Source organism: Colias eurytheme, chromosome 6 (assembly GCF_061535395.1).
Source record: "Colias eurytheme isolate Ceu_HAF_F1 chromosome 6, ilColEury1 Martin Lab GWU primary, whole genome shotgun sequence".
NCBI lineage: Eukaryota > Metazoa > Arthropoda > Insecta > Lepidoptera > Pieridae > Colias > Colias eurytheme.
Genome location: NC_142985.1, coordinates 1,791,629 through 1,816,441, shown reverse-complemented (window position 1 = coordinate 1,816,441; position 24,813 = coordinate 1,791,629). Strand labels below are relative to the sequence as shown.

Genomic DNA, 24,813 nt, shown 5'->3' with positions numbered 1-24,813 from the left:
ATCCATTGGGTAAGTGATATTGTACTTTATTTTTAATTTCGGTTTTAATATTTTTTGGAGTAAAAATTTTAAAGATAGTGTAGTATTGATAAAATGAAATAATGAATAATGAAGAAGCTTTTATTTCCAAAATGTTCATGAAATTTTTTATGTGATGTTTATCTATACTAATTACTAATAATATTATAAAGAGGAAAGGTTTGTAATTATGTATGTATGTATGTATGGTTTTCACGCATAAACTACTGGACCCATTTTGATGAAATTTGGCACAGATAATCTTTAGACCCTGAGAAAGAACATACGCAACCTTTTATTGTGAAATATGTACCACGGGCGAAGCCGAGGCGGACCGCTAGTAAATTATAATACTGAACTGCTCCCAAGGGAAAGTCCTTTATTATGGGACAGCAATTCGACTTTTATAGTTATATTTTATAATATATTAATTAAGCATACATCCACATATCATCCATAAAACTTAAATACATACTACAGCAAGGCAGAACATCGTTTGCTGGGACAGCTAGTAATAATAATATCTGCCATTATTTTCAATGTTTTTAATATTAGAAGACAGACGTCCTTCCACGTAATCCACCCAAAAGACCGTGTCCCTTCTGGTGGTTCCCATGTATTATAAAGAAAAACATAATAATATAATACAAATTCTCCCCATTCCAGCGTGCAGCTCAGCCCCGCCTCCCCCCGCACCAGCCCCGCACCGACCACTCGAACATGCGCATGCGCTCTCCCCGCACGCGCATGCACACGTGCAGCACACGCCGCATGCGCACAGCCCGCATGCCATGTCGCCCCATGCGCACACGCCGCACCACCACCATGCGCACGTGCAGCACCATGACGATGTGTATCCCAGGTGAGTGGACAAATAATAAAAGTAAAATATAGTGATATACGAATAAAGTGTTTTTTGTTGGTGACAGAGTTGTCAAATATGTGTATTTTCTTTTTTGAGTAAAAAATATATTTTTTGATGTGTGATAATATAGATTAATTAAAAAGACGTGTGGCACTCGGGGACTGCCGCGGTAAAGCTATTCCATGCTATGCCTTCAAGCCACACCTCCGTGCCCGTCGGAGTGGGGAGCGTGAGGTTTTTTCGTTACGGAATTTCTGGATTCGGTCCCCGCGCTCAAGGCCCGCGATAGAAGCTATGCAATAGCTTAAAAATTAAAAATAATATTAGGGAAGATTGTTATGGCTTTGACAGTAGATCTTGTATGGCGTCGTCATATTTTGTATATGTTTAGCTTACTTTTTAATAAGTATTTTACACAATGAAAATCAAATTTCACTAATCACCCACTTTGAAAATTATTTACACAAATATTAAAGCTATTGTTTTTCAAAATAAAAATTATAAATCTATATTCGAATTTGCGTTTCCAGGAAAAGACCAACATCAGCCCAGAGCAATGAATCTGTGGAAATCAAACCTGCGAGTGGAGATGAAGGTAATATACTTATTGACATGACTAGACATTATATTTAAAGAGAGCCGATGCACATATAATACTTAACCGAATTACATTATTTATCTCAATCATATAAAATATAATTTAAAAATATGTACAGAAAAATAAGTCTAATTTTTATCAGTCATTCACTCGATTGTTTATCGAAATATACTTATATATTACTTATCTTAAATAGTGAAATTGATGTCTTTGTTATAATTTGCTTCATTGCTGAACTGTAGAAACAAAACGTTTAAAGAAAAAATATAGACATAATCTGTCTTACCACAAAAAACTTGAGACAGGGTTTAACTTTAAGCGCGGGTCCTCTTTAATCTGGTTTTGTCGTATTTCACATAGACAACTATTAAAGTGACAGATCCCTGGTTAAAGTTAGACTATGTTTAATTGTTTTGTGGTAATACCAAATATTTTCTTATTCATTTTAAGTAATTAAAAAATAATATTATGTATTCTAGACGAAGCAGACACTGATCTCGAGACAGATAGACTACTGGGACAGCAGAGAACTGACGACCAAGGATTCTTTGATGACAAAGTGAGTTAATTATTTATTACATCATTATTTTTGTTCGCAATAACGTCTTGTAATTAGATATATTGCAGTAAAATTATCTATTTAATCACACAAAATATAGGTAGATAAAAAAGACGTGTGGCACCCGGGGACTGCCGCGGTAAAGCTATTGCATGCTAATTGCTATGCCTTCAAGCCACACCTCCGTGCCCGTCGGAGTGGGGAGCGTGAGGTTTTTTCGTTACGGAATTTCTGGATTCGGTCCCCGCGCTCAAGGCCCGCGATAGAAGCTATGCAATAGCTTAAAAAATTCAAGTTTTAAAACCGATTTAAAATATTGTTTCTTCTAATTAATTAAAAACATATTATGTGTAATAAAAAACACTATCAACATCATTATTTAATGGAGCTATAATTTTATAAGACAGGAAATGTAATATTATGTTCCATAGTCCATTACCATTCAAATTCAAACAAATATAACATCTCAGTCTCGATTTAAATTAAAAACACATAAAATTCGTTAATTAAATCTTCTCAATTTGCATATAAAATAATAAATCGAATAAGGCGATGAATCAACGCGTGAAGTAATGTCCACATTCGTCCGGTACAATGACGATAATGTTCTGACGACCTTGCCCTCAAATAAACGTCATAGATTATCTGTATCATGGGTTTCTGTTTATGTGCCTTGATGGTTGTTGCCGCTCAGAGGTGCTATGTTTTATTTAAATGTATTTATTTAATAATGATTAAATACATTTATGTTTCTCATAAATAATGCATTTAACAATTATTTTTTTGTATCGTTAAAAAAAACTAACAAATTATTTTGAGGTATATTTTAAGTTAGATACGTAACTTCTTTAAGTATTAATATTGGAATATTTTCAGTTAAGCAAATTTTAAATAGAATAAAAAATATCACACTATCAATTATTATAGTAATATAAAAAAAAACATTCAAACACCAAACACGCAAACCAAACCAATTACAAAACTGTTTTGAATTAATTTAAGTCTAGAACCTGCCGCATGTCACGCCTACACACCACATTAACATAATCTTTGGCCGCCATCTGTTAACTCATTCAGTCCGTGCCGAACCGCTTGTATTATCATAACGTGTTCCAATATTTATTATCTGTACTCAATAATTCGATAAATCAAATTCCATTTTCAAAATCGAAAAAACTGCGTAATTAATCATGAGTGAGGAAGAAAAGACGTTGTGTATAGAACATTCTATAGATTCCGATAGTGAAAGTCATTTAGAGAGTGAATCAAATGATTGTATGAACGATTTACAAGTGGATATAAATAAAAATGTTTATAGTGATAATGTAAACAATGAGGTTGAAAACATTAGCTCCAATAATGATTGTTCTAATGAAATATGTGAAACTTCGAAATTAAATGAAGAATGTGTGAATAGTGTTTCGTGTAAAAGTGAGAGTGTTAAGAAAAAGAAGGTAAATTAGTAATTTATGTTTTTATGTGTTGTTAAACATTGTTTTCATATTAAAATAAATAATGTGGGTTGCATTATAATGTTTTCTGTGCATTATTATTAAAATGAAATAATTATTATAGTGCTCGAAAATTATAAAGGCACTCAATTTCATGAGGTCGATTTTAAATTTTAGTGAAGTCTAAGTACCTAGATATATTATTTTTATACGACACAAGTACACAAGGATTTTATATTTTCCGTTTGATTTAATAATTTTATATTTCAATATTTTTTGTAAATTGCGATATGGATAAAAAGTAATTTAGGGTCGCTTTATCATTAACTAGCGGTCCGCCCCGGCTTCGCCCGTGGTACATATTTACGTTTTCTCTACGTAAAAACCATCCTCGTTCTTCAAGGAATATAATAAAAAAAGAATTATCGAAATCGGTTCAGCCGTTCTCGAGTTATGCGCTTACCAACACATTTTGCGATTCATTTTTATATATAAGATTAGTTTATTACCGTCATTAGATGATAATATGGTTAAACGTGACGAAACCAGTCATTGTACACATGTTTGAATATTTATTATCATTATTACGTTCCACCAAAACGGCTTGACAGATTTTAATTATTATATCTTATTCGTTAAGTCTAAAAAATAAGTTGCAAAATTTATTTTAAACACTTAACTGTTAAAGCCAGTAAATAAATAAAAATACACGCTGAATGAGAACATTTATCGACAACGGTTTAAAACGACTTATAATTTATCAGAATAGAATCGGAAATTAACATAACATAAACCTAATGATAATAGCAATTTAATTCAACGATCAAAGGTTATAAGGTTTAATATTGTATACAATATGTAAATGATACAATCAATATTTACCACTATTTATGAAAAATAAGTGAAAAACATCATCTAATATTTTATTAATCTTAATACTTAACTGATATCCAAAATATTTCGCTTATATAAATTAACTAGCAGCCCGCCCCGGCTTCGCCCGTGGTACATATGAAAAATAGATGTTGGCCGATTCTCAGACTTACCCGATATGCACAGAAAATTTCATGAGAATCGGTCCACCCGTTTCGGAGGAGTATGCAGACTAACATTGTGACACGAGAATTTTATATATAAGATTTTAAACTCCTTATATTCGAGCAACATGCACTACTAACGGAAATCTTAAATACCAATTAACTAGGTATAGTTGAGCCGTATCATGGAACGTAATTTGATACTAAATGACGTTGTACTCAATTGTAGTCATTCTCTTCATGGTTATGAATTTCTGTTCCCAGAAAACTCATGGGTATTCTTAATATGGCTTTTCGAGTCATTTATAATAACTTTAAAATACTTATATCCACATTATAGATAAATAATAGGTAGGTATCTAAAGTTATATGCTTCTATGTGTTTTCACAATGTTTTCGCACAAAAACTAGGTACTGGACCGATATCAAAAATACGTTTTCCATTAGTCACATAATCTTATATATAAAATTCTCGTGTCACAATGTTAGTCTGCATACTCCTCCGAAACGGGTGGACCGATTCTCATGAAATTTTCTGTGCATATCGGGTAAGTCTGAGAATCGGCCAACATCTATTTTTCATATGTACCACGGGCGAAGCCGGGGCGGACCGCTAGTATGTTATTTTTAATTTTTTTTCCATCCAAGACGAGCGGCTAGTTAAGAATATTATTCTAAAGTTGCTTGGAAGAATTATTTATGTGCATATTAAAACCATAACAATGTTTTTCTTAAAAAAAAACTGAATACGTATGAATTGCGAACAACAAGTTAATTTTACACACCATAGCTCTAATCACTGAGTCACCAATCTACTTCGTGTATAATTGAAGATAAACCAATTGCCACTAGGTTGTAATAAATAAATTTGGAAAATCCAAAAGTGCACGCATCATAATTTTTTTTTAATAAATATTTATTAATTATTATTTTTGTTTTTTTAATAACAATTAAACCACATCGAATCAGACCCTGAAAAATGAAAGGGTTCTATTCCTGAGCATACTCAAGCGTAAGAGAAAAAAAAAGACTCGATTAGTAAAGTATTTCGGTCGCTATCGTGTTAACAAGAAAAAGGATCCGCACATACAGACACACGGACGTCCAAGACAGAACTTTTTTAAACTGTTTTTTAACTAGTTTAAATAACAAAAATGACATCAAAAATATCATGAACGTTAAAAATAGTGTTTTTTCTTAATATGTGTGTGTATGTATTATCTTACAAGTGCAATGTATGATACATAAAGACATTTTAAGTTTGAAAAATCAGATGTTTTGCGCGAAGTGACAGTAGTACCCACCTCAACGCTTCGATTTTGAGGCGTGCAATACTCTTGGACATCTTTTTAAACATTATTAAGACACAAATAAGGAATGACTTACAATTAATGAAATTTTCAACACGTATATCTAATTGTTATATTTTGTTCTTCACTCATTTTAAACTGTACAAGTCTTCAATATAATTTAGATAAGCTAAATATTGTTACAAGAATCCAAAGCATTAAATCTAACAATACAACGTTTTTTCGCAGAAATCGTAATAGTGTGTCAAAAAGTATGTACCCAGAAAGTTAAATCGCTTATTAGCGCACATTACATCGATGGGTGGCATATGGGCCAAAATGTTAAATTACAATTTAACACATATTGTACATTTTTACGAATATAATATTATGTCGGTACGTTATATTAATTATTGTATATCTTATACTTTTTCCCTACCAGGGTTGTCCCAAACAACAATTTTTTAAAACATACCATTTAATTTCTATTTCTATTTCAAGGGCTGGCGCAAACCAAAATCGCGAACAGTGATGCCATCTGTGGGCTCAACGGGAACTAACAGGGAGTCGCATGCGCATGAGAACAATGATCCCAGGGATGAAGATACGCTTCATAATGGGAAGGTAATCCTAATTTCTATTATTTAAAATAATACTTATATTTTAAAGATTCCATTATGTATATATTGAATTGTGCATTAACGTAAAAACATAAATTTGTAATGTAAATGATCCTGTTGTATTAAGGGCCAATTTTTCAATGCTTGGATAAAACTTATTCGTCGAATAATGTATAAAACTACCATTTTAAAAACGTATTCTAATTGCCCGTATTTTACAGTTTACGTGACATTTGAATATTATCGTGTAAAATACTTTATTGGACGGATAAGTTTTATCCAAGCATTGAAAAATCGGCCCTAAAAATCCCTAGTAAATAATTAATGAGAAAGTGTAGTGATCTTTTTGAATTTGAACAGATTTTATGAATTTTAGCGCACAGAAAGATTTGCATATAAATCGTGACTATTTATTCAAATATTCCAATTTAAGAAAATTCATAGAACGAAAAATCTTATAATGATCGAAATAATCTACATAATATGAATTTGAAAATTATTTCGCAGGATAAAGACGCAAAGAAGAAGAGTAAAAATAAAGAAGGTGAGCCGTTATTTCCTTAACTTTTATTAACAATTGAAATAAGTAGTATGTATATAAAAAATAAAAATAAAATTTCGAAAATTACACTAACATTTGATCTAATTTACACGCATCTGTGGATATATTAATAACGGTGAGTATTTATTATAAATACTAAAACTATTCAAAATTACTGTACCGATTAATTTGATACAATAAGTAGGTTAGTTCATACATAACTAACTCAAAATGCAGAATAAACTTATTTTGGAATTCTTGCAATCAATTCACAACCTTTTATATTTAATTCAATACGGGACCAATTTTTCTAACATTACTTTTATCCTATTATAAAATTTCTTTAAGAATTTTTCTAAATCGTATCGCATATCGTCCCTTGATTCGTCATTCGTCATCATTGAATGTGAATTTTTCATTTAACAGCACTAAAAATTCAAATAATGTTATATTAAGAAAGAATCCATTTCTAATCTTCAATGAATATGATAATTATTAATTATTGAATATACCATCTTGAATCTATCTTACATAATGCGGATCAACAATACAACCCCTCTTTCCAGACATCGCTTCAGTCCTCATAGAGGGTGTATTATTCCGGGCCCGGTATCTCGGTTCCACACAACTAGCCTGTGAAGGACAACCAACCAAAGCCACAAGAATGCTGCAAGCTGAAGAAGCTGTCTCTAGGATTAAGGTTAGTGGGATAAAAGAGGTAATAAAAACACCAACACAATATTTATGTAAAACAGTTTAAAAAAAACGGGATTTGACCATTCAGTGTCTGGCTTAACTTTATACTAACATTCCGATATCAAAAGATATCGTTTATAGAGCATTGACGTACTTGCAACAATTACTCACAATACCTATTAAATGATCGTCAAAAAAGCCCGTAGCGTTTTCTCATTTATTCATTCAAATTTACAACTTATTCCCTTGCAATAATGTTCAAAGTCTATTGTATCGCGCGTTAGAAAACTCTGCCTAAATAGATTAAGAGACGCCAAGGCAGAGTTTAACTTCGGACTACTAGTGACTATTTGTTTATTGTACATCAATGGTAGAGAATAACGATTAAGGAAACTATGAGAAATATACATAGGATCCTTGTTGTTTATAATGAGGAATAGATATATGTCTTCAAAAATATTATTATTTTACGTGGTAATGAATACTACATGTTTGCTATTTAATATATACCTAGTAGGTTACTCATAAGTTTGAATAGTAAAGATTTAAATGTTTTAATAAAAATGCATTATTTAAAGCTTTATTCATGAAAATGTATTGATTATTCATTACTATTCAAACTTAAATAATATTATAGAGCGTTTACAACACTTTTATGAAAATACAATTTTATATAGTATCGATATGTATACAAAAATACAGTAACTGATGTTACTCCCGTAACAATTGGCATTCTCATAGGTACACGTACGCCCGTGTGAATCGGTAATATTTTATTACCTTATTTTTTCGTAGTTAAGAGCATGAAATTCGTATACTTATTTAGTATTATTTATTTTACAACCTCAGCATTTTAAGAAGATTTTACAAAGAAAACACTGACTTTAAAATGTACATTGTGTATGACGTGACCATAAAATATTTAGTATATTTTTACTATCTATACGCAATTTTATGCTCATTAGAATTAGTGTTGAGAATGCTAGTGGGATATCCTCTATCCAAATACCCCGAATTATTCTAGAAGGTACCGCTAAATCACGTGTGGCCAGCCCACTGCCAAACTATTTTCGCTCTTATTGACTTGGCACTAGAGTATTTTTTCAGTGTTCCTCACCCCTCGACCTGACCCAAGAAGATGTCGGATCCCGTATTGGCCGGCTAGCCTCCTCTGGATATCTTTACTGTCGCTTATTCGCTTAGCTCGCTTTGCATCCCGTAAGGTATGGTATGGCTTGACCGTGATGCATTGATGACCTAAAACCGTAGACTTGCTCGTACAATCGTGATTGCATGGAATGTTTTACCGGGTTAACCTTAAAGATTGGGAAGATCATGAATGTTTGTCCCCGTCACCCATTTCATAGCACAGCGTAGCTTGTTCTAGTCCGATTCACACCGGCTTAGGTGGCCTATCTAACACGGGAGACGCACTAACATCGGTCTAGCTTCCGCCGCACGATATAATACCCTACTCTCAATACTGTTAAGGTTTATTTTCCGAGGTCCGCTTTCATAATGACGACGGCTTCTCACATATCATTGTCTGTGTGTGTTCGCGTTGTTTTGCTTGCTTATGCGCAAAATTTTTTGTATGAACCAATTGGCTTTTTGACATTATTTGCAAAGTATCCAGAATGTTACTACATCGAAAGATTTTTTTGGTTGGTCGGGAAACGGCTCAAAATGCATTATTTAAAAAATAAATGAGCCATTTACAATTAAGAATGCTTTCTCTTCATCGCGTATTCTGCAAATATATCAACCATTCAAAACCCAACTTCAAGCAAAACGACGCAACCGGAAGGGTGTTGTCCAGAAACGATTCAGATATATACAAGCAATCTATGCCAAACTGGTTCTTATAATTCCAGTACAGTGCACCAAAATGCAATCAGTTTTAGATTAGGTACTTACATACATTCGGTATTTTCGCACAAACTCGGATAAATGCAAACCTGAGGCAAAATGCAGTTTACAAAATAATTACATTGCTGGCCAAGCTTTAGTTTTCACGCGCAATTTCAAAAAGAGCAATTTGAGCTTTTTTCATTTCTCTCCAATTTCATTCCGTATAAGCGTTTGCTTTTGGTTGTATAACTAAACTAGTGGTCATCTAAAAAAAACAATCTACACTAAAATCCAGTTTTGGATTAAATTGCTTCTCAAGCTACTCACCCGCAACTATCACGCAAACAAATATAAACACCTAAACGCAGTTAAAATGGCTAAATATGAAATGCGGCGAACCGGCATGAATTACATCTGTGGCTAAAATCTAGTTATCACTCAAAACTATTTCAAAACCAAACAGACAAAATTAGCCATTGGCGTACATTACTCGTTCTAGCCAAGTTTGGCAAAACCAGTTAAGCTTACTAAACAGTCAGCTTTGACATACAATGCTCGTTCTAGCCAAGGGTGGTAAAACAGCCCGTTTTGGCATACATTGCTCTATCTACTAGCCAAGTTTAACATACAAAACGGCCATTTTGGCATACATTGCTCTACTAGCCAAGCGTGGCAAAACAGTTATGGCATAAAACTGCCATTTTGGTCTGGTCGTACTGGACAAGCACGGCAAGGTATGTGAGGGGGTTAGCCGGCGTGTGCCCGCAGTGCGAGGGCCCGTACAGCGGCGTGTACGCGGCGCCCGCGGCGGTGTTCCGCCTCGCCTTCCTGGGCTCGGTCGAGGTGGACGAGGACTCGAGGCGCCGCAAACGACGCCCCAAAAAGAACATGGTGGAAGAGGCGGTCACTAAGATCAAGGTTGTTTGGTTCTGTGGTTACGTGTTTTTAGTCCGTTTTAGGGCCGGCGCAGAGCATTTTGACGTGACAACGTCTTATAATTCGATTGAGCCGGCTGCACGCACGAAAAAACATGACTCATGCGGCGTTACCTCGCTCTGAGGCGTTCCATGTAAGGCTTGAAGTGCAAGCGAGAGCGCGGAACGAGTGACAAAGAAGCACAATCGGACGTTGTCACGTTGAACTATCATCAGTAAACCGACTTTACAGACAACCAATTTTTTTTTAATTGTCAAACTATTAACTACATTGTCCATATTAAAATAATATTCTAAAGCACAGCAAAGGTAGCGCCTTTCGCATGTGATGCTTCAATGCTTCTCGGGAATAAATCGTTCTTATTTGATTTTGAATTGTATTTTGGTGAGGACAATGTCGATAATAGGTTGACAGTGAAAAACGGAAATATCTCCGCTATATCTGCGCCGGCCCTTAGTTTACGGTTTCGTAGATTAGGTGGGATAGTTTGGTTTGATGTCGATAGGTTATTAGGACCTTATGATCATTACATAATACGTTGTTTCAGTCATTGCTCTTAGAAAATAAAATTCTTATTCTATTATAGTTTTATTCGTATGATAAGAAATTACACAATCTGAATAATTAATATCTACTAATGGTTGCAAGGATGAGGTTTCTTAGTAATTTATTTTTAAAGATGAAGTGGCAGGTTTGACTTTTTAAAGTTACCGATGCTTTTTATTACTTAGGCTTAATTAAGGCTTTTATTGTAGTTAGTCAGATCAGTGGTGAAAAAAAATATTAATACGTGCAAATTGCCGGGGTTCTATAAATTTAAGTAGAGATAAACTACGATAACATGGCGCGCCCCTCCAAAATTCAAAACGTTTGAAAGTATTTGTGAAAGTATTTACAATGCACCACCAAGATTCACAACGCATGTGTGCGTAATGAGACGGCCGTCAAACAAAAACAAATCCACGGATTTGTTGCTCGACTAGTCACGCTCTAATCGCTCATTATTATTAGTAATGGCGCTGCACTGACGTAATCTATGAAAACGACACGTGCGTTGTCTTGGGCGCTCGGCAACTTATGATTAGTTGACCAACAAATCTGGACGTAAAGTACTAAAGACGAATACGTACAACTACATACAAACTCCTTCGTAAGGATGTCACTACACACATTGAAACAGTAATTTGGAGGGGCGCGCCATGTTATCGTAGTTTATCTCTACCTACCTAATTGAATAGGGCCATGCACAGACATGTATCAAGATAGACTAAGCGAGTGTATGTACTTCCCGTGTCCAAACTAAGTTTATGAAACTTACTTGACGCTGGCCTACACTCAGTCCGCGCTTGCAGTTCGCCAAGGAAAGACGTGAAGCTGAATAAAGTAAAATGCCGAATTGCGCCGTTATAAACTGTAGAAACTCCACAGCTGTGAGTGGCCGAGTTAGCAGAGATGTTTCCTTCCACCGGTAAGTAATTTTCTTATCAGAATATGCACTATTTATTTTAAAATCAAATAAAGAATATCTGTGGAAAACGATCGTGACAAACACGGATACCAAATCATACGAAATGATTCGGAATACATTGCGGCTTTTACTTGGCACGGTAAAGATCGCGTCGTATGATTACAAGCAATGAATAGCGTCTTCTCATTTTTCTGTTCTCATTTTTCTGTCCAATTTTGTGGTTAGTGATGTTCATTTGATGCAACAGTTCTCGATTCTAATCGATTTTATAATCGAACAGAAAAATGATAATTTGAAGGAGCAATTTTTCAGAAAAAAAGGCATAGATTTTTTTTGTCATTTAATACGACTTGACCTAGAACTTTTAAGTATTTTAATACAAAGGTACTAAAAATAAATATTATGATATGGACGCCATTAGTTAAAGTGTCATCTTGGGAGTTTTTTAAGAAAACTCCTTATTGCTTAGACTATGTTTGTTTTTTCAGTTTTCCAAGTAACCCGAACATAAAAGGAAAATGGATCGATGCAACGGGACATAAAGATTGATTGATTGACAGTTTCATTACTTTCTTTCGATGGCCTCTCTAGTACGCAGTACATGGTAACTTAATGGGCATATGTAAGAAAAAGCTAAAACACATTAGTTTACTTGTTAGAATATTAAAAGGTTTATAACTTTATTTTATCATCCCTCTGTCTATGGTAATTATCATTTTTCTGTCTTGAATCGATTTAGTAATCGATTACGATTCATTTATTTGACTACCTCTTAGACATAGATCTAGTTTGATCTGATTTCTTTCGATTTACTTCGATGGGATAGGACGATACTAGAATCGCCGCGCGAGTGGCGGCCTAATCGATTTAGCGTTAAATGAAATTAACATCACTAAAAAGCGCTCGTGACGTCATAACGCGTCAAGGTCAGTACAAAAAATATGACACGCTTGGTTTTCATACAGATCGCGGTACTTGCGTTGTCTACTTAAATATACATGTCTGTGGGGCCATGATTAGTTTTAATACCAATACAATAGCATACCAGCAAAACACTGCTTGAAAGCCTCATAGTAATATTTATTTTATTAGATTTAATTTTTAAAAATATTATTGTGTATTTTTTTATAACTCTATAAACTCTTATTAACATTTTATTTCTTACACTTGCTTTCCATGGATAAATAGGCTTTGGTAAGTTTTAAATTTTAATTGGCAAGTTTTATACCAAATCTTACCTAGAATATTTCATAAGAATAACCACAAAAATGTCCTATCCAGGCCCCCGAGGGTGAAAACCAGCCAAGCACAGAGGTGGATCTATTCATATCAACGGAAAAAATAATGGTCCTGAACACGGAACTAAAGGAGATCATGATGGACCACGCTCTACGGACGATCTCATACATCGCGGATATTGGAGACTTGGTGGTTCTGATGGCCAGGAGACGCTTCGTTCCGCATGAAAGTGACTCTGACCAACCGAAACTGAACCGTACGCCCAAGATGATATGTCACGTTTTTGAAAGCGAGGAGGTAAGACAGTAGACGGATATATGACATTTTTTATTTAAGAATATTTATTGATGTTATGAAATGTGTTTTAGTTAAGTTTCAAAACAATATACGTAGAATTGTTTGCCCTTTATTGTTGGAAAGTTTGGATAATGTTAATGTTTTTTTTTAATATCTAAATAGCATGCAATTCTGTATAATAATAAGAATTAAATACCTTACCTACCTTTAAATTACCTTTAAATTACTAATTACTACATTAAGCATCTAAATAATCGACGCTTATTATAATTATCATTATGCAAACTACGAATGTCATTTCAAAATCAGGTGCATCGTGTTAGATTACTTTTTAGCAAATAAACAAGCTACTATGGGAAAAAATGCGTTTCAGGCTCAATTTATCGCCCAGTCTATTGGTCAAGCATTCCAAGTGGCATATATGGAGTTCCTTAAGGCCAATGGGATCGAAGACCACAGCTTCGTCAAGGAAATGGATTATCAGGAAGTGCTCAACAGCCAGGAGATATTTGGAGATGAGTTGCAAATGTTCGCTAAGAAGGTATGTACAATCATTCTTTTGGCCATCAAAAGTGGGATATGGCGTTCAGTTTAGTACCATTTTTATTTAGATTCATACATTTAGAAGACTATCACGATATATTTGTTATCGAATACTCAAAAAAAATTGTTGAGTAATTTTTCTTAAGGCTCAAAACTTTGGATTCTAATACCATTCAAAGTATAAAATAAAAATAATAAAAAATATCGAAGAAAAAGCATTCATCATAATATTGGACAATTAATAAATCTAATTCTTTCAAATACAATTTTCATAATAGCACAACGGCAAGAAATCACGGAGCGTTTTACACGACCAGCGGGTACAAAATCGCTCCGTCCGTTCTTAGCCTAACCCCAATAGCCCGGTTTACACGCACACTTTTTACCGCGTGATTGAGTGCGCGGGATTGAACGCGGGAAAGAGCGTGCGTGTAAACCGGGCTGATAGTCTCATCCACAGAACATATAAAAGAGGTTAGAATGGCAATAATTCGCCGTTCCTTTATGAACCGTAGTCGCCTGTGGGTGTGGCCAAGTCCACGCAAGTCCGCTTACGCACATATTTGCAATTTCAAATCTAGCCAATCATAGCGCCGCGCGATCACGCGATTTAAAATGGAACGAATCATACGCATGATGATTATGTGAGCAGTGCTCATATCCTTGGCGCGTCTGCCCCGCCTATTTATTTATTTATTTATTTATTAAGGTTCATTAGCAGCTGTACATCGATGAAATTACATAAAAAATACACAAAAAATATAGAACATGATGGACAACCAATAAAAAATGAGCACTGCATGCACTATAAAAAAAATACGTTGCAACACATTCAATACATTCCAAAATTATCAGATAATAAATTATAAACAAGTACATACCTACTTAAAAATTAATTCCAAAATTATCAGATAATAAATTATAAACAAGTACATACCTACTTAAAAATTAATTCAATTCAAATTATCCACAATCATAATTCATAAAAAATACCTACAATGCCTACAATGCCTTTCTAACCTCTTTTATTATATGTTCTGTGGTCTCATCTGCACCACCATACATAGCAGCTCGCTCAAACATGAATGTTTATGATCAGGAGTTACAGAAAGAGGTGGTGGTGCCGAAGAGCAAGGGGGAGATCCTGGGGGTGGTGGTGGTGGAGTCGGGCTGGGGCTCCATGCTGCCCACTGTAGTGATCGCCAACCTGGCGCCCGCGGGGGCTGCGGCTAGGTGCGGGCAGCTTAATATTGGTGAGTGTGTTTCTATTTGTCATGAGTAAATCTTTTTTACTATTATAAAGGCGAAAGTTTGTAAGTATGGATGTATGGATGTTTGTTACTCTTTCAAAAAACTACTAAAAACTACTGAACCGATTACAATGAATTTTAGCACACATATAGAGGGTAACTTGGATTGACACATAGGATAGGTTTTATCCCGGAAATCCCACGGGAACGGGAACGATGCGGGTTTTTCTTTGAAAACGCGGGCGAAGCCGCGGGCGGAATGCTAGTTAATAATAATATGGCTTTTATGCTGTATTACCCGTAGTCCCCCCGCTATGTCCCACTGATAGGTCTACGGGTAATATTTTTCCCCGTGGACCCACTGCTATAGAATGACATGACAGTGGGTCTACGAGCACTTGAATTAAATGCACTTTTTACCCGTGGTCCCCTGCTGCCATATTTTGACTATTATAGAGACCGAATTATTATATCATTATCTGCATTTCCCGGTTTATGCTTATTCCCGGGCTATGACCCACCAGTGGGTCATAGCGGAGGGACTACGGGTAATACGCCGCTTTCTTAACCTTACTGAATATATTAATCTTTGTTTAGTCAAAATGCTTCAGCACGAGAGAAAACGACGCAAAATTTAAATATAAAAATGAAAAAAAGCGTGTGTGCTGAGCACATGTGTCAGAAGTGAAACTTCTCTGGCAAGATTCAAAGATATCAAAATTGTCGCCTTACTCTATGATGTGACGGTATTGCCATGACGCGATCTAGAAATTTTACTTTTAATATGAAAAGTAAATCACCATGTCAAATTGTAATTGTACTAATCATGTCATTCTAGTGCATAAGCCTGATATCATAGATAGCAGGATTATGTTTATAGATACCAATTTGTAAATATTATTGTTCTTATCTTTCGCGCTTATGGAATTAATGTTGTATAAAAACCTTTATGGTTATGGATTACTTTCTGGGATTTTATCAGATTTACTTCACATGTAATAATATATTGTCGATTTATAGAGTACTTAATATGTACTAATATATAGTCATATTTAATTCATAATCAATTCAAAAACTATTCCACCAAAAGAAAAAAAATATTTCTGATGCTCTATTACATGTCCAATCCCCATCAATCCCCACCAAATAAAATTTCGCCAAAAGTTCAAACGTTATGTTAAAAAATAAATATGTTATCATCCATACATAAACTTTCAACAGGAGACCAAATAATAGCCATCAATGGGGTCAGTCTGGTCGGTCTCCCGCTATCCACTTGCCAGACATACATCAAAAACTCCAAGAACCAGACCGTTGTTAAACTGACCGTGGTTCCTTGTGCTCCCGTTGTGGAGGTGAAGATCAAACGACCAGACACTAAATATCAGCTCGGTTTTAGTGTTCAGAATGGTGTGGTGAGTGAATTTGTATTATGATGTTATTAAGTTTCGAATTGTTTTGTGTCAAAACGTAATAATGAATCAAATCTTGATAATGAATATCTTTAATTACATTCAGCAAATAAAGACAATTTGATTTGATTTAAAATAATGGCGCGTGGCTTATATTCCAAATAATTTCAGGCTACATACATTAAAATTAAATAAATCAACATACATTAAATAAATAAATGTATTTTCAAGTCAGATTATTGTTTTTGTGTTTACAGAATTTTCAACATCTACGTCAACAAGTTTAAATAGATTATGTATCCGCGTAAACTGCGTACGTGTATCTTAAGTTTAATGTCATTGTATCAGAGTGACAGAAACTTTTAGTTTTTACACTTTACTCCTGCCTAATCTTCAATAGAATAGCTACGTTATACTGTAGTGCCCGACATAAAATTCAATAACAGTCTTTTTTTTTTCGTTATACCCTAAAATCCTGACTTTTTTCCTACAGATATGCAGTCTCCTCCGCGGCGGTATCGCCGAGCGCGGTGGAGTTCGCGTCGGACACCGCATCATAGAAATCAACTCGCAAAGTGTGGTTGCCGTACCTCATGAGAGGATTGTTAACTTGCTCGCTACTTCTGTAGGGGAGGTATGGTCAAAAATGCTTAAGTATTAAAAAATAGAAAAAAAAAAGACGTGTGGCACTCGGGGACTGCCGCGGTAAAGCTATTGCATGCTATGCCTTCAAGCCACACCTCCGCGCCCGTCGGAGTGGGGAGCGTGAGGTTTTTTCGTTACGCAATTTCTGGATTCCGTCCCCGCGCTCAAGGCCCGCGATAGAAGCTATGCAATAGCTTAAAACATGTAGTGTGGAAAAAATAAGAAAAAAGTGGGTAGCTATAAAAATAATTGAAAAATACTGGAATTAAGAAAAAGTTGGGTACATTGTATAGTGAAAAGAGTTTAAAATAATGAATTTTTATAATCTTTTTAATAAACCATTCCTACTTCCAGATCCTAATGAAGACGATGCCTACATCAATGTTCCGACTGCTCACCGGCCAAGAGAACCCCGTGTTCATATAACGCGAAGTGCCTCACTACACAATACACACCTTTTATTACATTTGGAATTAAATCGCTATTTCTATACTCGAATCACGGAAACATAGTACATTTAATGCTAATTGGTCCTTCGAGGACGCTTAAAAACTAAACACTGGTGAAGCATTTGTAATTTTATATGACACCTGAATCTCGCTTTCGTAATAAACACCTAATAAAAATGTGTGCGTGTACTAGTGTACACACGTAAGAAGTGAAACTTCTTTATGACCTTATTTTTCAATGATTTACTATATGCAACTCAATGAAATTATATATACAAACGCAACTTTACAGAAATACGTCGAATCACGCGTGGTAGGGATAAGAAAAACATGACGCGTAACGGAAAAATGTCACGCGTAACGGAAAAATGTCACGCGTAACGAAAAAATGTTACACTAAATTTTTTTCCAACCCCGATAAAGAAGTTTCACTTCAATAAAACATCATGTATTTGATAAAGCGTGAAATGCTATAACGGACTCGACAATATTTACTTAAAAAATCACACATTTTGGTGAATTTCCAGCAAGCGATTTAGTGTCCTAAAGCTGTGCTATAATACTCAAAACAAAGGCTATACAATGTGATGTCTTACTTCGGATCGCTTATGCTTAAGTGGTTAAGACTAGATCTAAGGTGTATATTTAGTCGGTTATTATTTGCTATCAATATTGTGTTAAATTATTTCACAATGGTTAATTTTTTTATCTAAAACTTGCCTGTTTTTTACTTGCCCAAAATTGAATTACTTGTTTATAAAATAATTTTTTTTTGGTAAATTTTTTTAGTCATTCAAATGAAGTGGAAATTCTGCACTATATTATGTCTTTATTGGTAGCAAATATAACTATAAAAATTATCATAACAAATGTATACATACATATTATTCCATTTACTAATTTATTATTATACGTATAAAATGTGAAAAACTCATATCTGCTTAGATATTATTAATATAAGTGTCATAGTTATGCTATATTACGTTTTTTCCTTATCAAATTTGATGCCATGTTTGCCGCGAAGTTTTATGTTTTTTAAAATTTTAATTTAAAATTATTGGTTGTGTAACAATATTTTGTTGTTTTATATTTAGTTAAGTAAACGATTGCCATATTAATATTAGTTATTTAAAATTTTCATCATTCCATTACTATTTTCTCTTTTAAAGTCCCTCACCGTGCACCATAGTTCAAATAAGTTCAGATTTTAAATGTATAGCTGATGTAGGACGGACGGGTCTTGATACTCGCTGATGGTAAAGTATCAAAGTTATCCGCGACTATACCGAGACCATGAATCTCAAGTGATCATTGATAAATAAAGAATTGATTAGCGGATAGTATTAATAATACAATATTTCGTGTAGCGTTTCAAAAGATATGTCATATTTTGTAAATTTTATAGTGTGGCTATAGCATTACTATATAATCTATGTGTTTCATAGCTAAGCTTAGCGCGACAAGGTTTATTTATGTATAAAATTATTATTGAAATGATATTTTCAAAAGTGTATGATGTAATTCGTGAAGTAACCCTAATTATAAATCCTGCTTTCTTGTATTCTTATATTCTGATGCTTGGATACAATTTTATTTTTCATTCTAAAAACACCGATTAGTCAAACATTGTGTCTCTGTTACGACCAATAACTTAGTTTTATTTTTTTTAATTTTAGAAAACTTTGTTTCTGTTGAATACCTACCACTTGATATAATTTAAATTGAACACTTCTATTCCCACCTAAAATCCCGCTAAGTATATTTATAGACAATACAGTCTGACATGTAATTTTGTATTGCTAGCTGTTGTGAATAAGATTTATTTACATTGAAATAAACAGATAATAAATAGCATTTTATTGTAAAAGCTGGTATATTCTAGGTACACTATAACATGTGAAAAACTATTGTTGTTCTCATTTCTAAGAGTATTATTCTAGTCTGCATTAAAGTTAAGAATAAATTGAACAAACTGAGGTTGTATTTTATTTTTCCCGCCATTGTGTTAATGTTAATATGAAATGTTTTGAATTTCTATTATATAATTTTTACAATACAGATCATTTCACATGACATAAAACTGAGATACTTATAATAGTTTTAATTCTTCAAAACGGTTAGCTAGTATTGCGTATAATGATGGATAAATGAAATGAACTTATCCTACTAATCCTACTTCCTACTAACTACTAATATTATAAATGCGAAAGTTTGTGAGGATGTGTGTGTGTTTGTTGCTCTTTCACGCAAATACTACTGAACCGATTACAATGAAATAAGCACACATATAGAGGGTAACTTGGATTAACACATAGGATAGGTTTTATTCCGGAAATCCCACGGGAACGGGAACTATGCGGCTTTTCTTTGAAAACGCGGGCGAAAAGTTAGTTCTCATATAAATACTTTAAAGTTTAAGGCAATAAGGGGTACATTTATCTAACTAGGTAGCTATTAATATAACTTAAACCCATGGGTGGATATGTACCTACACTTTTTATCAATGTTCGATGTTCTGTTCGGTGTATGGCTCTCACCAAATGTGCATTTACCTGTAACATTTTGTTGTACTAGAAAATATAATGAAGAAGCATTCTTATTAAGATGTTACCGAAATACGCTCATTAATTTACTTATTGTACATATTACGCTCTTAAATCAGGTGGCTAACAAAAGTTGAACATCAAGTTCGAATGGCGGTTCGTAACTTTGTAAATTTTACAATCGGCGATTGCTTGAGGATCTTTTACAAGTAATTGCTATAGGATGTAGTGTATCAGCACCTTAATTAAAAAAATGTTTCTAACCTCAAGACTGATTTAGCTGTTTAGATACAAAAAATATATGAACCACTGTTGATAGGCATTTCTCCTCACTGTTTCTTTTTTTACAAATAATAATTAAATGCAAACTAGTTAAAATTTAGTCTGTTAAATGTAGTGTTACCAGGTGAAGCTATCTAGGTAGTATTTAGGTTTTATTCAATGCCTGTGTCATATTTCTTCAGATTTGAATACATTGGTTAGTTCATACCACAGTTCATACATACCTACTTACAGGACTTCCAAATTTCTGTTTACATCTCAACGATGGCAACATTTTACCTTAATTACCAATTTTAACAATTTACCTTCATTACTTACCAATGTTAAATAAATCAAGGTACGAATTTGCTGTTAGGTACGCTTTTCTAAATCTTAGGGCCTTATCATACTAGGCTACGAAGCGTGGGGGGGGGGGGGGGTCGCAACGCAACGAATGCGTCGCGAAAACGCAGCGGCCTCAGCTGCGTATCGAGGACGTCGCGGACGCGTTGCAAATACTTTACGGTTTTCGTTGCGTGTTTGTAACTAGCTAATTATTGACATTCAATACACTACAAACAAACACCGACTATGAAACGTAGCGTCATCTCTGTAACTCGGCATCAGCCGTCGACCTCTATTTTTGCATGCAGTGATAGCCATAATGATAGAAAATCTATCTCTGATTAGATACTATATTATGAAAAAATGTGTGGTTTTATGAAACCACGGTAAAAGTGAAACTTTCCGAACACTTCTTTATACCTACTCGGCAGCCGACCGTCACGCGACATGCGCTACACAGACCAAAAAGTTTGAGACGATGTAATAAAAGTTTCACTTTAACAAATTGCCATGTTAAAATGTTTACAATTAACATTCTATTTAAAAGAAATTAGTATTGATCGCAGATATATTATTTTATCTTCTTCTTCTTCTTCTTCTCTTAAATAATGGCTCCACCCAATAAAAAGGGACTTCGCCAATGTCCAGTATATATGGGAGAAACAGGACTCAAATTTCAGTCAGTTAGACTTGTGCAGATTTGACATTTAACATTTGGTACTGAGTGGGAAAATGCAGAAATTTTGATCAACTTGGAGCGGCTAGAACAAACACATAAGACAATACAGGTTATATATATTACAGACAACAGGAAACACTAATATGATTTATAAATATAATAAGGGGTTAATATTTTAGTTTATTATAGGATATAAATTTAGATAGAATTTCAACAAATTTGGAAGGCACTAAGGACAACAGACATTTAAAATTTGTGGGACGAGGGATTTCAGGAGGGAGGACATCCAGTAATGAAGAACGAAGCTTGGTACATTCAAAGAACAGGTGGTCAGTAGTTCCTTCGTCCAATCCACACTCACAAATAGAGTGATCTCGTACTCTGATTTTCGCCAGATGGACAGGAGTACACGCATGGCCGAAGCGGAGCCGACAGATAGTGGATGTTACTGGTTTGTCGAATTTACGAAAGCGGAAAAACCATGGTTTGTGTGGAATAGTAGGCTGAATGTCCCAATAAAATTTACCTTTTGTGCGGCTGGATTCTTGCCAAAGATTCAACCACTTCCTATCTAAACGTGATTTTGATAGTGGAACAAGGTCTTGACTGTAATTACTAAAGTGAGTATTGCAACCCACTTGCGTAGCAGACTTAGCCAAAGAGTCAGCCATCTCATTACCCCCTATACCAGTATGACCTGGTATGTAAGTGATTTGAATGTGGAGACCCTTATTGAGGCAATTTAGAAGCACCACACGTATACTTAAAATCAAGGGGTGACAGGATTTAGATCGAAAAGGATTAGATAGAAGGGCTTGGAGGCAGCTTAATGAGTCGGAAAATATAACAGCTTTATCAAGGTTGTGAGAGTTAATGAAATTGAGGGCTTCGAGAATGCCTGTAGCTTCACCAGTGTAAACAGTAGATAAAGGGGGACACTTAAACTGAAGAATAATGCTGGATTGAGGGTACCAAACAGCGGCTCCCACACATGACATATCGGACATTTTTGAGGCATCTGTAAAAAAGAGGTGCCAATTGGGCCATTTATTGGCTACAATTTCATTAAATGTAGCATTAGCGTTAATTGTATCTTTAGTTATGCCACAATTTAAAAGTATGGGAGGATTGTACGTAAGTGACTGGAAGTTAACGGAGAAGAGAGGATATAGTTCAAACTGAACAGTAGGGTCAGGCAGACGGGAGAATCTTATGAAGCTTTTCAGTAAACAAGGAAAATTAGCAGAGGGACGGAGATTTTGACTAGTGGAGATTTGAAGGAGATTATGTAGCTTGGGCCAAAGGATATGGGAAGAGTTATAGATAGATTTAAAAAAATATTTATCACACAGATACTGCCTGCGAAGAGCTAGGGGAGGGTCAACACACTCAACCTGCAGGGCGTTAACCGGGGTAGATTTCATTGCTCCGGTAATCAAGCGTAGACAGCGAGATTGCACTTTGTCTAGTTTATTCAGTGCCGTCTTATTACATGGATCGAGTATGAAAGACGCATAGTCTAAGTGACTACGCACCACGGCATTATAAATAAGTTTCTGACAGTATGGGTGGGCCCCCCACCACACTCCTGCCAGAGAACGTAATATATTAATCCCTTTTTCGCATTTTTGACTGATGTAGTTAACATGAGGGGAACCAGACAACCTAGAATCTAATATAACGCCCAGATACTTAACTTTATTGGTGACTGGAATTGGCTCATCGCCAAGTGTTAAGGTTGGTGCGGGAATGTGACGCTTTTTAGTGAAAACTACAACACAACATTTTGGTACAGACACAGACATACCATGCTCTGATAGCCAGTCACGAAGATACGACAAAGCTGAATTAAGGCGCGAGGTGATTTCATCCATGTCATGGGCATGAGCAAATAGGGTTATGTCGTCTGCATATTGAAGTATGTCACAGAAAGATGTGACTGTCGTATCCAAGTTGAAAGTGTAGATCGCATATAGGAGAGGACTTAATACCGATCCTTGAGGGAGCCCCTTCCAGGTAAGCCTAGTGGAAGAAATATGAGAGTTATGGCGCACTTGGATGGATCTTGACATTAAAAGATTGCAGATAAATCGTATCATCCTCACTGGGATACTCAGCTGTAACAATTTGTTTCTGAGTAACGGAAGAAGTACGTTATCGTAGGCTGACGCTATATCTAAAAAGACGCCTACCAAATACTGTTTTCTTTCAAAGGCCGACCGAATGTCTGTGGATAAAATGCCTAAACAATCCAGTACGCTCATACCCTTTCTAAATCCAAATTGAGACCGGGATAACAGTCCCCTATTTTCTACAAGCCACTCAAGTCTATTTTTAACCATGTGTTCAGCTATCTTAGACAGACACGAAGAAAGGGCAATTGGTCGATAGGAGTCGGCACAAGAGGCTTGTTTTCCTGGTTTTAGTATAGGAATTATGAGGTGTGATTACCAAGAGTCAGGGATGTAACCGAATTCATAAAATAAATTTACTAAGTTTAAAAAGTACTGTTTGGTTATGGGACCGGATTGGCGTATGAAAGAATAAGGAATGCCATCTAATCCGGGAGAGGAGTCTAAGAGGCCGCTGAGGGCTACATTTAGCTCCTCTAGGGAGAATATGGCTTCCATATTGTTATCATAAGACGAGACGAGCGGACCAGTGGCCATAGGGAAAGAATCTAAAGAAGGGACAAAGGGAGGGGAGAACTTATCAGCGAACTCTTCAAGCCACACTGAGGAGTCATTGGAATCTATATCGTTACAAGAAAGAGAGCCACGAAATTTGCGTATGTTCTTCCAAATAACTGTTGCAGGTGTTCTAGGCGACAGACTCTCGCAAAATGTTTGCCAGCCTGCTTTCTTTTTATTTTTAAGAAAAAGCTTGGTACGCGCGGCTATTCTTTTATAATATATAAAATTGTCAACGGACATGGAAGCATTATACTGAATTTCGGCCTCTCTCCTTGAGTTGACAGAAGCTGAGCATTCATCGTCCCACCATGGCGGAGAGACTTTGCGAGAACCAGAGTTAGAAACGGATTTAAGAGGGATATTATTCGCTGCTGCATTTTTAATACAATCCACAAAGTCAGAATAAGTATGTAGATCATTGTCAAGAGAAACGGAAGGAAGGGACTCAACCAGATTGTCAAGACCAGTAGCGTAATCCTGCCAGTTTGCTTTACAGAGTCTATACATGAGTAGGGGTGGGAAAGGTGA

At 35.1% G+C, this 24,813-nt stretch overlaps 1 protein-coding gene across 1 annotated transcript in view; it reads left to right on the top strand.

Annotated features, from left to right (window-relative positions):
- The window catches only part of LOC149907455 (uncharacterized), a 157,838-nt gene extending 139,757 nt beyond the window's left edge, over window positions 1-18,081 (top strand). The window contains exons 13-26 of the mRNA XM_090102454.1: window positions 685-880; window positions 1,414-1,478; window positions 1,961-2,040; window positions 6,319-6,441; window positions 6,945-6,981; window positions 7,545-7,678; window positions 8,769-8,897; window positions 10,294-10,443; window positions 13,211-13,465; window positions 13,839-14,006; window positions 15,108-15,261; window positions 16,480-16,673; window positions 17,164-17,304; window positions 17,670-18,081. Of these exons, the coding sequence (XP_089958580.1) occupies window positions 685-880; window positions 1,414-1,478; window positions 1,961-2,040; window positions 6,319-6,441; window positions 6,945-6,981; window positions 7,545-7,678; window positions 8,769-8,897; window positions 10,294-10,443; window positions 13,211-13,465; window positions 13,839-14,006; window positions 15,108-15,261; window positions 16,480-16,673; window positions 17,164-17,304; window positions 17,670-17,741 (1,898 nt within the window). The 3' untranslated portion in view covers window positions 17,742-18,081. The remainder of the gene's footprint in view (window positions 1-684; window positions 881-1,413; window positions 1,479-1,960; window positions 2,041-6,318; window positions 6,442-6,944; window positions 6,982-7,544; window positions 7,679-8,768; window positions 8,898-10,293; window positions 10,444-13,210; window positions 13,466-13,838; window positions 14,007-15,107; window positions 15,262-16,479; window positions 16,674-17,163; window positions 17,305-17,669) is intronic.
- The last annotated feature ends 6,732 nt before the right edge of the window (window positions 18,082-24,813 follow it).